The sequence below is a fragment of the Balaenoptera physalus genome (assembly GCF_965194825.1).
Source record: "Balaenoptera physalus genome assembly, chromosome: 14".
Taxonomy (NCBI): Eukaryota; Metazoa; Chordata; class Mammalia; order Artiodactyla; family Balaenopteridae; genus Balaenoptera; species Balaenoptera physalus.
Genome location: NC_138893.1, coordinates 71,298,819 through 71,313,729, shown reverse-complemented (window position 1 = coordinate 71,313,729; position 14,911 = coordinate 71,298,819). Strand labels below are relative to the sequence as shown.

Genomic DNA, 14,911 nt, shown 5'->3' with positions numbered 1-14,911 from the left:
TCTGAAAGAGAAATTAAGGAAACACTCCCATTTACCACTGCAACAAAAAGAATAAAATACCTAGGAATAAACCTACCTAAGGAGACAAAAAACCTGTGTGTGCAGAAAAGTGTAAGACACTGATGAAAGAAATTCAAGATGATACCAACAGATGGAGAGATATACCATGTTCTTGGATTGGAAGAATTAGTATTGTGAAAATGACTGTTCTAACCAAAGCAATCTATAGATTCAGTGCAATCCCTATCAAATTACCAATGGCATTTTTTACAGAACTAGAACAAAAAATCTTAAAATTTGTATGGAGACACAAAAGACTCTGAACAGCCAGAGCAGTCTTGAGGGAAAAAAAATGAAACTGGAGGAATCAGACTCCCTGACTTCAGACTATACTACAAAGCTACAGTAATCAAGACAAGGTGGTACTGGCACAAAAACAGAAATATAGATCAATGGAACAGGTTAGAAAGCCCAGAGATAAACCCACACACCTATGGTCAACTAATCTATGACAAAGGAGGCAAGGATATACAGTGGAGAAAAGACAGTCTCTTCAATAAGTGGTGCTGGGAAAACTGGACAGTTGCATGTAAAAGAATGAAATTAGAACACTCCCTAACACCATACACAGAAATAAACTTAAAATGGATTAGAGACCTAAATGTAAGACTGGACACTATAAAACTCTTAGAGGAAAACATAGGAAGAACACTCTTTGACATAAATCACAGCAAGATCATTTTTGATCCACCTCCTAGAATAATGGAAATAAAAACAAAAATAAACAAATGGGACCTAATGAAACTTAAAAAGTTCTGCAAAGCAAAGGAGACTACAAACAAGATGAAAAGACAACCCTCAGAATGGGAGAAAATATTTGCAAACAAATTAACGGACAAAGTATAAACAGCTCATGCAGCTCAATATTAAAAAAACAAACAACCCAATCCAAAAATGGGCAGAAGACCTAAATAGAGATTTCTCCAAAGAAGACATACAGATGGCCAAGAAGCACATGAAAAGCTGTTCAACATCACTAATTATTAGAGAAATGCAAATCAAAACTACAATGAGGTATCACCTCACATCAGAAAATCTACAAACAACAAATGCTGGAGAGGGTGTGGAGAAAAGGGAACCCTCTTGCACTGTTGGCGGGAATGTAAATTTATACAGCCACTATGGAGAACAGTATGGAGGTTCCTTAAAAAACTAAAAGTAGAATTACCATATGACCCAGTAATCCCACTACTGGGCATATAGCCAGAGAAAACCATAATTCAAAAAGACACATGCACCCCAAGGTTCATTGCAGCACTATTTACAATAGCCCGGTCATGGAAGCAACCTAAATGCCCATCAACAGACGAATGGATAAAGAAGTTGTGGTACATATATACAATGGAATATTACTCAGCCATAAAAGGGAACGAAATTTGGTCATTTGTAGAGACGTGGTTCGCTCTAGAGATTGTCATACAGAGTGAAGTAAGTCAGAAAGAGAAAAACAAATATCGTATATTAATGCATATATGTGGAACCTAGAAAAATGGTACAGATGAACTGGTTTGCATGACAGAAATAGAGACACAGATGTAGAGAACAAACGTATGGACAACAAGGGTGGAAGGTGGCAGGGTGGGTGTGTTCAATTGGGAGATTGGAATTGACATGTATACACTAATATGTATAAAATGGATAACTAATAAGAACCTGCTGTATAAAAAAATTAAATAAAATTCAAAAAAAAATTATGGCAGATGGAAAGTAAGTGTTGAGATTTAAGGAGAAAGAAGATTGTTGTGAGCTTTAATGAAACGGGACAGCTTTGGGGAAGGGTGGACCTAGACTATTTCTTAAAGATGGAGTAAAAATTGGGTTATTGAAGGAAGGGAGCCTCCCAGAGAGGAAGAATAGTATTTAAAAAGAGGCATAGAGACAATCACCAAACTCATGTTAAGTAATGTTATCATAATATTTCTGTCGGCAATTACATTTAAAATATCAATGTGTGTGTGTATATAGAGAAAGAAATCTGTTTGAAAAGTAAAATTTATATATAATATATGTAATCAGAGATACATATGTTATATATACATATGTGAGATGTATGACTTATTTTTCCTTATCCACAGAATTCAGCTACCATGTATATATAAATAAACTTATTTTATTAACCAGAAAAAAAAAAAAAGGCATAGAGATAAAGATTACAGTCAGTCAGTGATCGGGAAGAAGTTGCGTCAGCCATTCTTGTTCTAGATGGGAGCCAAGTATGTTGCTTGTCAAGATTTTGCTGGTGGCCTCCTGCCCTGGAATAGAACTGCTCGTACCCCTTGGAGCCTGTTTCGTGGCAATGTCGTGGTGGCATTACCTTGGTTTTGCATTGGGGAGAGACGGCCAGTGACACCTACCTCCTGAGCCTGGGTGACTGCAAAGAAAGATGGTTCTGTCAACTAAATGGAGGGCATGGAAAGCTTGTTTCACATGATTAACCCTTTAGTGGAGGTGGCACAGATTCATCCAGGTAATACCCTTGGCACCTAGAAGAGTGCTTGCACGGAATAGGTGCTCAAAACATAACTTGTTCAGTGAATGAATGTGAATAAAGATAGGGAAAAGAGGAATGGTAATGCAATTTTTCCATTCCCTGATGGATGGATGCTTTTGTAATGTCTTGCCTTTTTGTGCAAATCATCTCTTCATTGGTCTAAACATCTCTGGTTTTTCCCATTCCCTTCTTCTTTTTTTTTTAATTGAGGTAAAATACAAGAACAATAAAACTTACTATCTTAACCATTTTTAAATGTACAATTCAGTAGTGCTAAGTACATTCATATTGTGCATTTTCCACTCTTTTCATAGATGGTTTTGGGTTTCCTTTTCAACTTGGTCACTTATCTCCAAATGCACTTGGATATGTCACCTGGTACACAGTACTGCATGTCTGATTGAATCCTCTGAGAGGAGCTGAGGCATGTCATCTCTTAACTGTGGACATTGTAATCCTGTTTGGAAATCTGGTCACCATTTGACTCACATTATCTAAGCAAGTTATTCTTTGTCATAGACCAGCTAATAGGTCTTTCCCATTCTTTAGTATAGTACTTTCTGTATCTCCCTATTCAGTTTCATATGTGAAATCTGGCTCCTCTTACTAGACTGTTGGGGATTGCTTTCTTCTTTGTTCTGATTTTTCACTTGTTGGCTTCACTTACCAGTTTTGCTCAGGATGCCTTCATAATAGTTACATTAGTTCATTAGCAACCTGCAAAAATTACATCTCTAACTATAAAAATTGCCCATATCTCCCAATTCTTCAACCTATTCACAAGGATATTGTTATTAGTGACATTTTCAAAAATGCCTTTTTGAAATCTTCATATATTATATCTGGTTGCATTTCTCTGATCTGCTGCTGTTCTTTGTTGTTACTATTGCTATTGTTGTTTTTATTCACAGAAGTATAAAGTTTCCCAGTGAATTTTTACGTGTTCCTAGTAATTTTTACTTCTTTTAAAGTAGTCATATTCCACCCACTTAATCAGTCCTTGACTTTTGTTTGTCCAGTATATGATTGATGTAATTTTCTTTATTTCTCTTTTTGAGAAGCAAGACAACTGTCCCTTTTAATCTTTTTTTATATAACCGCTTTCTTACGATACAATTCACATATCGTACAACTAATCCATTTAATTCAGTGGTTTTTAGTATATTCACTGATATATGTGACTATCACCACAGTCAGTTCTAGAACATCTTCATCACCTCAAAAAGAGACGCCATTCCTTTAGCTCTCATTCCCCCATCTTCCATATTCCTTAGTTCTAAGCAACTGCTAAACTCCTTTCTGTCTCTGTATGCCTTTCATCTTTAACACCTGTCTTCTACTCTGGGATTTCCCAGATATTAATGGGAATGGTTTTACTAATTCTCCAAGTCTCCAAGTGTACAGTTTATCTGGTTAGGAGACATGAATTCGTTTAGAACAACTAGATACTTATTCCTCTGTCTTAAACAAATTTGTTTTACCCTCTCTGATCTGAAAAGTACTTTTCTGAATTTATTCACTGAACATATATTTGAATGCCTTCTATAAGCAAAGCTTTATGCTTAAATGAGTAACATGGATTCTGCTTTCATGAAGTTTATGTCTAGAAAAACATTCCCATTCCGAAGTATAATTGTCAACAGACATTTCAAAAATATGTGTGAGGTGTTTTCCTGAATGCTGGAATTGTAAAGGGGAATAAGAGGCTGTTGTGAAAGGGAGACTATACTACGGTGTGTTAAATGCCATAATAACATATAAGATATTGTGGGAACAAAGTAGAATATTCAGGTCTGTCAAGGACTAGGGGTTGTCAGACCCTACAAAAGAGGCCTATCTTGAAGGTTTTTTTTAGTAGTTTCGTAGGTAAATGACCAACATAGGGAATAGTATGTTTAAAGGCCTTGACAGTTTTTTGAAAACAATATTCTTGCTCAAGTGTCAAGTTTAATAGAGAGCTTAGCAAGAGAAGAAGTGGGTTGATATCCTGTTATGGAGGGCTTTGAATGTACTGCAAGGGAGTTTTGGCTTTTCTTTTTTTGGTGGCATTAGGTTTTTGAGAAGGTGAGTAATATGATCAGGTCTTTTCATTACCATATATTATAAGCAGTAAAATGGTAGCTGGATTTGCAGAAAACCGTTGTTAGGGAACCAAGTGTTAGAAGTTACTATGGCATGAACAGTCTAAATGAGATGTTAGAATCCTCAGTATAAATAGTGGCACAGGGAGTGAAAAGAAGAGGTTGAAATTCAGACTAACAAAGAATGGATGGCATTCTTTTAAATGTTTATTATGGTACAAATATTGAAAAAAGTCAAAAATCACTCTCAGCTTTCTATTGTAAAACAAAAGACACTCTGGAAAAGTAAGGGGTTTGGGTTGGAAGGATAATGAGTTCAATTTTATATTATTTTGTGAGACCTCATGTGAGGTAGCTGTGAAAATCTGAGACTTGTAAACTAAGCAAGGACTTTTAATGAGTATGTGGAAATTATCCACATAGAGATGTTTGGAGAAAAAGACATACATAGTATCACCCAGGAAAAGGGTACAGATAAAGGAGGAGAATTAAAACAAAATAGTGGGAAAGAGAGCATGCCTATGGATAAACTAGTGGAATAGACTGGAAATGAGGAAAACTGGGAAAGTGCAGTATTATGAAAAACCAGGGGGCAGAAGGGCTGAGATTATATAGAAATATTGAGTTGGATTAGAGCTGGCAGAAGGTATTTAAGATTTGCTTACAAATTATGTAGAGGATTGTATAATGTAGGTTCTTGATAATTGAATGTTCATAAATGGAATGGATTTTGTGGAGCTCTTCTGTTGATACTGTGTGTGTGTGAAGGCTGTTTTTTCAGAGCAGTTTTAGGTTCACAGCAAGATTGAGAGAAAGGTACAGAGATTTCCCATATACCCCCTGCCCCTGCACATGCACAGCTTTCCTTATTATTAACATCCCCCACCAGAGTGGTGCATTTGTTATAATCAGTGAACCTACATTGACACCTCCTTATCACCCAAAGTCCATAGTTTACATTAGGGTTCACTCTTGGTGTTGTACATTCCATGGGTTTGGATAAATGTACAATGACATATATCTACCATTATAGTATCATTCAGAGTATTGTCACTGCCCTTAAGATCCTCTGTGCTCTGCTTCCCTCCCTGCCCCCAACCCCTGGCCGTAAAGTTTTAATATATAAAATAAAAGGGATTACTTAAACTTAGAACATAAGACTTGAAAAATTTTACACTGAAGGTGGCTTTATTTTAATCCATGTATTTGCAGTTCCCAAATGAAAATATTAAGGAATTTCTAATTTTCCTGTTTCTCTGCTTTTGCCACAGATAATTGGCCTTTTGAATGTTTTTACACCACAGAAATCCCTAGAAGAATTTCAAGATGTGTAAGTGTGATAATTAATATTTTGTTAATACATTGTTCTTCGATTGTTACTGTGTACTTTAGCTGTCATATTTTTTCACCCGTGAAGTTACATAGTCATGGAGCTCATGGATGCAAATCTTTGTCAAGTGATTCAGATGGAACTAGATCATGAAAGAATGTCCTACCTTCTCTATCAGATGCTGTGTGGAATCAAGCACCTTCACTCTGCTGGAATTATTCATCGGGTTAGTAGAAAAAACTATCATATTCTTTTTCTAATCATAGAGGTATGATTCATGTAACATAAAATTAACCATCTTAAAGGGTACAATTCAGTGATATTTAGTGCATTCACAACATTGTGCAACCACTACCGATACCAAATTTCAAAATATATTCATTGCCCCAAAAGAAAACCGCCTACCCATTAGGCAGTAGCTCCCCATTCCCCTCTCACCCCAACACCTGGCATATACCAGTCTGCTTTCTGTGTCCATGGATATACCTCTTCTGGATGTTTCATACAGGTGGAATCATACAATATATGACCTTTTGTGTCTGGTTTCTTTAACTTAGCATAGTGTTTTCAAGTTCACCCATATTGAAGCATATATCAGTAGTTCATTCCTTTTTATGACCGATTAATATTCTGTTGTATGTATTTACCACATTTTGTTTATCCATTCATCCATTCATGGACATTTGGGTTATTTCCACCTTTTAGCTTTTGTGGATAGTGCTGTTATGAACATTAAGGTACAGGTATTTGTTTGAGTTCCTGTTTTCAGTTCTTTTGGGTATCTACCTTGGAGTTGAATTGCTGGGTCATATTTAACTTTCTGAGGAACGAACAAACTGTTTTCCACAGTGGCTACACCATTTTACATTCCTAGCAACGGTGCACGAAAGTTCCATCTTCCCCAAATCTTTGCTAATACTTAATGACTTTTTCATTCTAGCCATCCTACTGAGTATGAAGTGGCATCTCATTGTGGTTTTGACTTGCATTTCTCTAATGACATTGAGCATCTTTTCATGTTTGTTGGACGTTTATATATCTTCTTGGGAGAAATGTCTATTCAAGCTCTGCCCATTTTTTAATTGAGTTGTTTATCTTTGTTGTTGAGTTATTAGAGTTCTTTATATATTCTGAATACTAGACCCTTATCAGATAAGTAATTTGTAAATATTTTCTCCTAATTTGTATGTTGTTTTTTTTTCACTTCCTTGATCTCTTTTGATATGCAGATGTTTTTACTTTTCATGAAAATCAGTTTATTTTTTCTTTGGTTGCTTGTCCTTTTAGTGTCATATGTAAGACTCCATTGTGAAATCTGAGGTCATTAAGATTCACCCTTAGTGTTCCATCAAGAGTTTTATAGTTTTGGCTCTTACATTTAGGTTTTTGACCCATTTTGAGTTAATTTTTGTATATGGTATGAGATAAGGTGCCAACTTCATTCTTTCGCTTGTGGAAATCCAGTTATCCCAGCATCATTTATTAAAAAGACTATTGTTTTCTAATTGAATGGTCTTGGCACCCTTATTGAAATTCAGTTGGCCATAGACTTATGGTTTTATTTTTGGACTCGTAGTTCTCTATTCCATTGGTCTTTGTGTCTGTGCTTATATCAGTACCACATTATTTTGATCACTGTAGCTTTGTAGAAAATTTTGAAATGGGGAAGTGTGAGTCTACCAACTTTATTCTTTCTCAATATCATTTTGACTATTCAGGGCCCCTTGTGATTCCACATGAATTTGAGTATCAGCTTTTCCATTTCTGCAGAAAAGGCTGTTAGAATTTTAATAAGGATTTCATTGACTCTGTACATTGCTTGGGTAGTTTTGCCATCTTAACTATATTTAGTATTCAGATTCATGAACACAGGATGTCTTTCCATTTACTTAGGTTGTATTAGCCTGTTTGGGGTACCATAACAAAATACCACAGACTGGGTAGCTTAAAAAACAGAAATTTGTTTTCTCACAGTTTTGGAGGTCAGAAGTCCAGGACCAAGGTGCAAATAAATTCAGTTTCTGGTGAGATCTCTCTTGCTGGCTTGAAGATAGCTGCCTTCTTGCTGTGTCCTCACATGCCCTTTCCTCTGTGCATGCAGGAAGAGAGAGCAAACTCTGGTGTCTCTTTCTTTTCTATAAGGACATCAGTTCTTTTGTATTGGGGTCCCACCCTCATGACTTCATTTAACCTTAATTACCTCCATAAGGGCCTGATCTCCAAATACAGTCACATTAGGGGTTAGGGCTTCAATGTTTGCATTTGGGTAGGGAAGAACACAGTGCAGTCTATGACAGTCTTAATTTCTCTTTCAGATGGTTCATTGCTAGTGTATAAGAAATACAACTGATTTTTGTGTGTTAGTCTTATATCCTGCATCTTTGCTCAGTTTATTCTAATAGGGTTTTTTTCCTACAGTTTGCTATATATAAGATCACATCATCTGCTCAGTAGTTTTATTTCTTCCTTTCCAATTTGGGTACCTTATGTTTCTTTTTTTGTCTAGTTGCTCTGGCTAGAACTTCCAGTAAAATGTTGAATAGAAGTGACAAAAGTGGGCATCTTGTTTTATTGTTTATCTTAGGGGAAAGACTTCCAGTTTTCACCATTAAGTGTGATATTACCTGTGGGATTTCACTCTTTATGTGTCTGAGTAAGTTTCCTTCTGCATTGGAGTTAATCACATTTTGCAGTTAGAGGGTACAGACTCCAAAAGACGACCCTCACTTCAGACTACCTGGCTGCAAATTTGGGGTCCCCACAGCCACTCCCAGGTTCAGTAATTCACTAGAATGATTCACATAACTCCAAAAAGTACTACACTTAAAAGCTTTATTACAGCTAAAGGATACAAATTAGAACCAGCATAGGGCAGAATGTGGGAGAGTCATGGAGATTTCAGTCATTCGTCCTTTTCCTCCCAGCCACAAAGTATGAGAATGTGTGCGGGGTATTGCCAGCCAGGAAAGTTCACTCCACAAAGTTTTTTTTGCTGCTCAGGCACATACTGCCTGCCTGGCTGACTTTTAGTCTCCAGCGCTTCCTAAGGTTCACACTAATACCTTTACTCTCCTGTTTCTCCAGAGGTTGGAACTGACATGTGTCCCAAAGCCCCAGTTATAAATCACGTTGTTAGACTGTCCTGTGACAGAAACTCCCAGGCAAACAAAGACACTGCTGTCAGTCAGACATTCCACTGGCCTAGAGATCACGTGTAGCTGAGGGCAAATATCACACGTGTCTTTACATAGGGCACATACCTTCTATTCCTGGTTTAAGTGTTTTTGTCATGAAAAGATATTGGATTTTGTCAAATGTATTTCTCCATCATTTGAGATGATCATGTATTTGTTTTTTCCTTGATTCAATTAATGTGGCATATTATACTAGTTGATTTTCGTGTATTGAATTACCCTTGCATTCCTGGGGTAAGTCACACTTGGTCATCATGTGCAATCCTTTTTTTTTTTAAAGGAAATTTTAATGTCATTAACATATATTGAAGGTCATTTTTTTTTTTTTTAAGTATTTATTTATTTATGGCTGTGTTGGGTCTTCGTTTCTGTGCAAGGGCTTTCTCTAGTTGCAGCAAGTGGGGGCCACTCTTCATCGTGGTGCTGCAATCCTTTTGATATGCTATTGGAATTGTTTTGCTAGCATTTTGTTGTGAATTGTTTGCACCTGTGTTCATATGTGATCTTAGCCTGTGGTTTTCTTTTCTTGTGATGTTTTTGTCTGGATTTGGTATCAAGGTAATGCTGACCTTGGAATGAGTTAGGAAGTGTTTCTCCCTCTTCTGTTTTTTGGAAGAGTTTGAGAAGGATTGGTCTTAATTCTTTTTTAAATGATTGGTAGAATTTGCCAGAAAGCTATCTGGTCCTGAGCTTTTCTTGTTTGAAAGATTTTGATTATTGATTTACTGTCTTTACTTTTTATAGATGTGTTTAGCTCTTCTGTTTCTTGAGTCAGTTTTGGTAATGTTGTGTGTCTCTAGGAAGGAAATAATCTGTTTTCCATTTCATCTGAGTTATCTAATTTGTTGGTATATAGCTGTTCATAGTATTTCTTATCAATCCTTTTTGTTTTATAAAGTTGGTGATAATGTCCCAACTTTCATTTTTTAATTTATTTATTTGTATCTTCTGTCTTTCTTCTTCCTTAGTCTAGGTAAAGGTTTATCTATTTTGTTGATCTTTTTAAAGAACCAATTTTTGGTTTTGTTGATTTTCTTTATTTTTCTGTTCTCTATTTTGTTAATCTCTACTTTAAGCTTTATTATTTCCTGCCATCATCTTGCTTTGGGATTAGTTTGCTCTTTCTAGTTTCTTAAGGTGGAATGTTAGGTTATTGGTTTGAGATGTTTCTTCTTTTTTTTAATTAATATAGGTGTTAACAGCTATAAAATTGCCCTCCAAGCTCTGTTTTTTCTGCATTACCTAAATTTTGGTATATTCAGTTTTCATTTTCACTCATCTCAAAGTATTTTCTAATTTCCCTGTGAATTGTTCTTTGACCCATTAAGATTAAGAATATTAATTTCTACAAATTTGTGAATTTTCCTGTTTTCCTTTTCCTTGATTTCTAGCTTCATTCCATTGTGGTCAGGGAAGATACTTTGTATGATTTCAGTCTTTTGAAATTTATTGAGACTTGTTCTGTGGCCTAACATATGATCTATCCTGGAGCATGTTCCACGTGTACTTTAGAAAGATAATGTATTCTGAATTTTTGGAGGGAGTATTCTATATATGTCTGTTATGTCTAGTTGGTTTATAGGGTTGTTCACGTTCTCTATTTCTTTATTGATCTTTTGTTTAGTTATTTTGTCAATTAATGAAAGTAAGTTATAGAAGTTTTCAACTATTATTGTGGAATTGTCTGCTTGTCCCTTCAATTATGTCAGTTTGTGATTCAGGTGTTTTGGGACTTTGTTGTTACGTATGTATATGTTTACTGTTGCTTTATCTTCTTGATGTATTGACCCTTTTATCAATATGTATTTTGCTCCTTTGCCTCTTGTAACAACTTTTGACTTACAGTCTGTTTTGTTTGATATTAGTATAGCTGTTCTATCTCTCTTTTGGTTTCTATTTGCATGAAGTAACTTTTTCCATTCTTTCAACTTGTTTATGCCTTTGAATCTAAAGTGAGTCTCTTGTTTACATAGCTTACAGTAGAATCATGTTTCTTTTATCCTTTCTACCATTCTCTGATTTTAGTTGGAGAGTTTAATCCATCTACATATAAAGTAATTAATTATAAGGAAGAAGTTACTTCTGCCATTGTGCTATTTGTTTTCTATATGTCATATCTTTTTGTTCCTTAATTCCTTCATTCCTGCCTTTTTTGTGTTCAATTGCTTTTTTTGCAGTGTACTGTTTAATTCTCTTCTCATTTCCTTTTCTGTATATTTTTCAGTTATTTTCTTAAAAGTTACCTTGGGGGTTACAGTTAATGTCTTCAACTTATAACAATCTGTTTTGAATTATTACCACATTAGCATCAATAGTATACAAAAACTCTGCTTCTATACAACCTGTCCTTATCTGTTTATGTTGCTGTTATCACAAATAACATATTTATATACTGGGTTCCTGTTAAGGTAGATTTATAGTTGCTTAATGCATTTGTCTTTTAAGTCATATTGGGAAAAAAATAGGAGTTAAAAACCCAAAATACAATAATACTGACCTTTGTATTTACCTACGTAATTACCTTTACCAGTATTCTTTATTTCTTTATATGACTTCAAGTTACTGTCTAGTGTCCTTTATTTTCACCTGAAAGATTCCCTTTTGCATTTCTTCTAGGGCAGGTATACTAGGAACAAACTCCCTTAGCTTTTATTTATCCCAAAATGTCTTAATTTTTCCTTCACTCTTGAAAGATATTTTTGCTGGATATAGAATTTTTGTTTGGCATTTTCTTTCTTTCAGCACGTTATATGTGCCATTTCACTGCCTTTTGGCCTCCATGATTTCTTTTGAGAAACCATCTGTTAATATCATTGAGAATCTCTTGTAATTGACAGGTTGCTTCTCTTTTGATGCTCTCAAGATTGTCTGTCTTTTGGTGGTTTGAGTATAATGATTGTCAGTGCAGATCTCTTTGCTTTTTATCCTTTTGGAGTTCATTGGGCAGTTTGAACTTGTAGATTCGTGTCTTTCATTAAATTTGGACGTTTTCAGTCATTATTTTTTCAAGTATTCTTTCTGCCCTTTTTTCTCTCTTCTCTCCTTTTGGGATTCCCATTATGTGTTTGTTGGTATGCTTGATGGTATGCCGTGTCTTGTTTTCCTCAACTTTGATGTTTCGTTCCAGACAGAGTAAGTTATTTATTTGGCTTGCAGTGGTTTCAAGAAATGCTGTCGGTCCAGCCCTGGACCGGGGTCCAGTACTAAGAATGCAGGCTGCTTTCTTCAAGAACCCCCACCCACCCAGCCAGCCAGGGAGATGGGTAGGGCAAGGGCTAATAAAAACACCACCCATAAATATTTTCTATTGTTTTTAAGTTGTTTTTTTCTCGATTCTGTGTTCACTTGGTTGTTGTAAACCTTTGACTATTTTCACATTTTTGAAAAAGTTTATTCTGATCTTCTGTGGAGCTATCTACTTCTTTGCCATTTTTGCTGACATCACTGCCTTTCATCATATTCTTGTGGTGATGTATTTCACTGATTTATATAGATTAATATAAGGTTATTTTTGTTCTTAAATGAAGCAGTATATAAAATATCCTGCTATCATTACCAATTACATACAATTAAGTATTCACCAGTGTTGTGTTTCTTACATATGCTGAAATATTTTATATTTTTGTACTCTGTTTTTTAACTACTTTATTGCCATATAATTCACATACCATACAATTTACCCATTTAAAGTGTACAATTCAGGGTTATTTATTATATTCAAAGGTTGTATAACCATGACCACAATCTAATTTTAGAACATATTTGTCCCCCTTGAAGAAATCCTGTACTGTTAGCCTTCAATTTCCATTCTTCCCTGACCCCTTCAACCTCAGCCCTGACAACCACTAATCTACTTTCTGTCTCCATATATTTGCCTATTCTGGACATTTCATATAAATAGAATTATGTAATATGTGGTCTTTTGTGGCTGGCTTCTCTTACCTATCATAATGTTTTCAAGATTCATCCACATACGTATCACGTATCAGTATTTAATTTCCTTTTATTGCCAAATAACATTTCACTATATGGATCTACCACATTTGGTTTATCCATTCATCACTTAAGGGACTGTCACTTAAGGGATTATTACCATTGTCTATCATGAGTAATGCTGACATGAACATTTGTGTGCAAGTTTTTGTGTGGGCCTATGTTTTTGTATTTTAGTTTTAATTCTAGCTTATTCTTTAAAAGTGTTGCATCTAATTTGAAAGGAATTTCTTGAAAAATTATTTAATTCAGTGGAATTATATCTTCATTCTATGCTACCTTGTATCAAATAGCCTAACTCATTAAAGGAAATTTCTATGCTACCTTGTATCAAATAGCCTAACTCATAAAAGGAAATAAATACATAGTTTGTGCTCAAGTTAACTATTTTAAACTAATTATGTATCTGAGATATTCAGGCTTATCTTTAGTTATCATTCTAATTGAATTGCTTTGTATATTCCATATAAAACTGCTATAATATTATATGTAAATGCCATCTTTAAGCAACATAAGAGAAATCTCTTTAGATGGGCGAGTACATTATCCTCCTCATCCCATGCTCATATATTGTTACAAGCAAGTGAGTTAGACTTCTGGGTTTTGTTTTTGTTTGTTAACTTTGTCCTATGGATCAGGAAAGTAATCTGCAACCATGGAAGTTAATTTGATTATAGTAAAGTAACATCTTCCAAATAGAAAATTTTCAAATTAATGAGGGTAGCAGGTGGGTAAAACAGACACACAGATCAAATGACAGAAGGTTGAAAACAAAAGAAACAGTAAGAAGCATAAAAAGGAAACATTAAAATACAGAAGACCAATATATAACATAATTTGTAGATGCGATTACCTCTTCATTAAAAGGTCAGATTTTGACCTACACACAAACCCACCACCAACATGTATATGTTTCTATAACGCAGACAGTTGTAGCTAACTCCCAAAGGCTGACAGCAAAGGTTTTGGCAAAGATGTACTGGGAGAATACAAATGCGAAAACAAGGATATCTCTATTTAATGAGGTGAAGTTGAATACTGTTATAAACCATCATTTTATAAGGATAAAGGGTATAATACACTTATTCGGATAAATAACTGTCAAGAACTTTATACGTGGAGTAGTGTTGCAGTCTGCCAAGCTTAAACTGTAGAAAATAGAAGAACTGCACGAACGCAATGATAGTTATTGGGATGTTCTAACATACTCCATTCGTATAGACAGATAAAGTGTTTAAAATATAGTACAACTATAGAAAATTTACACAATAAATTTGAGCTAATTAGAGACATATTGGGGTCTGTTACCTATGATGAAAAATATGCCTTTATCTTAGATCAGGCTGTTTGGGAAACAAACTCAAGGATGGAGATATATTGACATGTAAGAAGTTTAATGGGGAGTCCCCTCAGGGTCAACATCTGTGGGGAGTAAAAGAAGTAAAAAATAGACATAGGGGAGAAATGGGATGCAGTCACTCTAGAGGCCTCAACTGGTGACTCAAGCAGACCTTGGTCTTGGAGAGCAGACTTTGGAAAAAGTGGCTCTCTGTGGCTGAGGGCAGTTCCTGGAGAGAGATTTGCTAAAAACTGTCAGTAGTCAACACTGCTAGAAGCTGGAAGAATGAGTGCCTAAGTCCTGAACCCAGGCTCAGAGCAGGTATCACAGCACCCACCGTAGGCCACCCCTGGTGCCATTTGTTCCTACTTCCTTCATACGGTAAGTTCTGGAAACTGTTTTTCCAGGATTTTATTTGATGTC

General features: G+C 35.4%; 1 protein-coding gene across 5 annotated transcripts in view; it reads left to right on the top strand.

Annotated features, from left to right (window-relative positions):
- The window catches only part of MAPK8 (mitogen-activated protein kinase 8), a 106,765-nt gene that overhangs the window by 71,392 nt on the left and 20,462 nt on the right, over positions 1 to 14,911 (top strand). For 4 of the 5 annotated variants that reach the window (XM_082425461.1, XM_082425464.1, XM_082425460.1 and 1 more), the window contains 2 exons: positions 5,904 to 5,962; positions 6,050 to 6,188. In XM_082425461.1, coding sequence (XP_082281587.1) covers positions 5,904 to 5,962; positions 6,050 to 6,188 — 198 coding nt within the window. Of the gene's footprint in view, positions 1 to 2,135; positions 2,528 to 5,903; positions 5,963 to 6,049; positions 6,189 to 14,911 lie in introns of those variants that run through there. The other variant, XM_082425463.1, reaches the window with a different exon arrangement.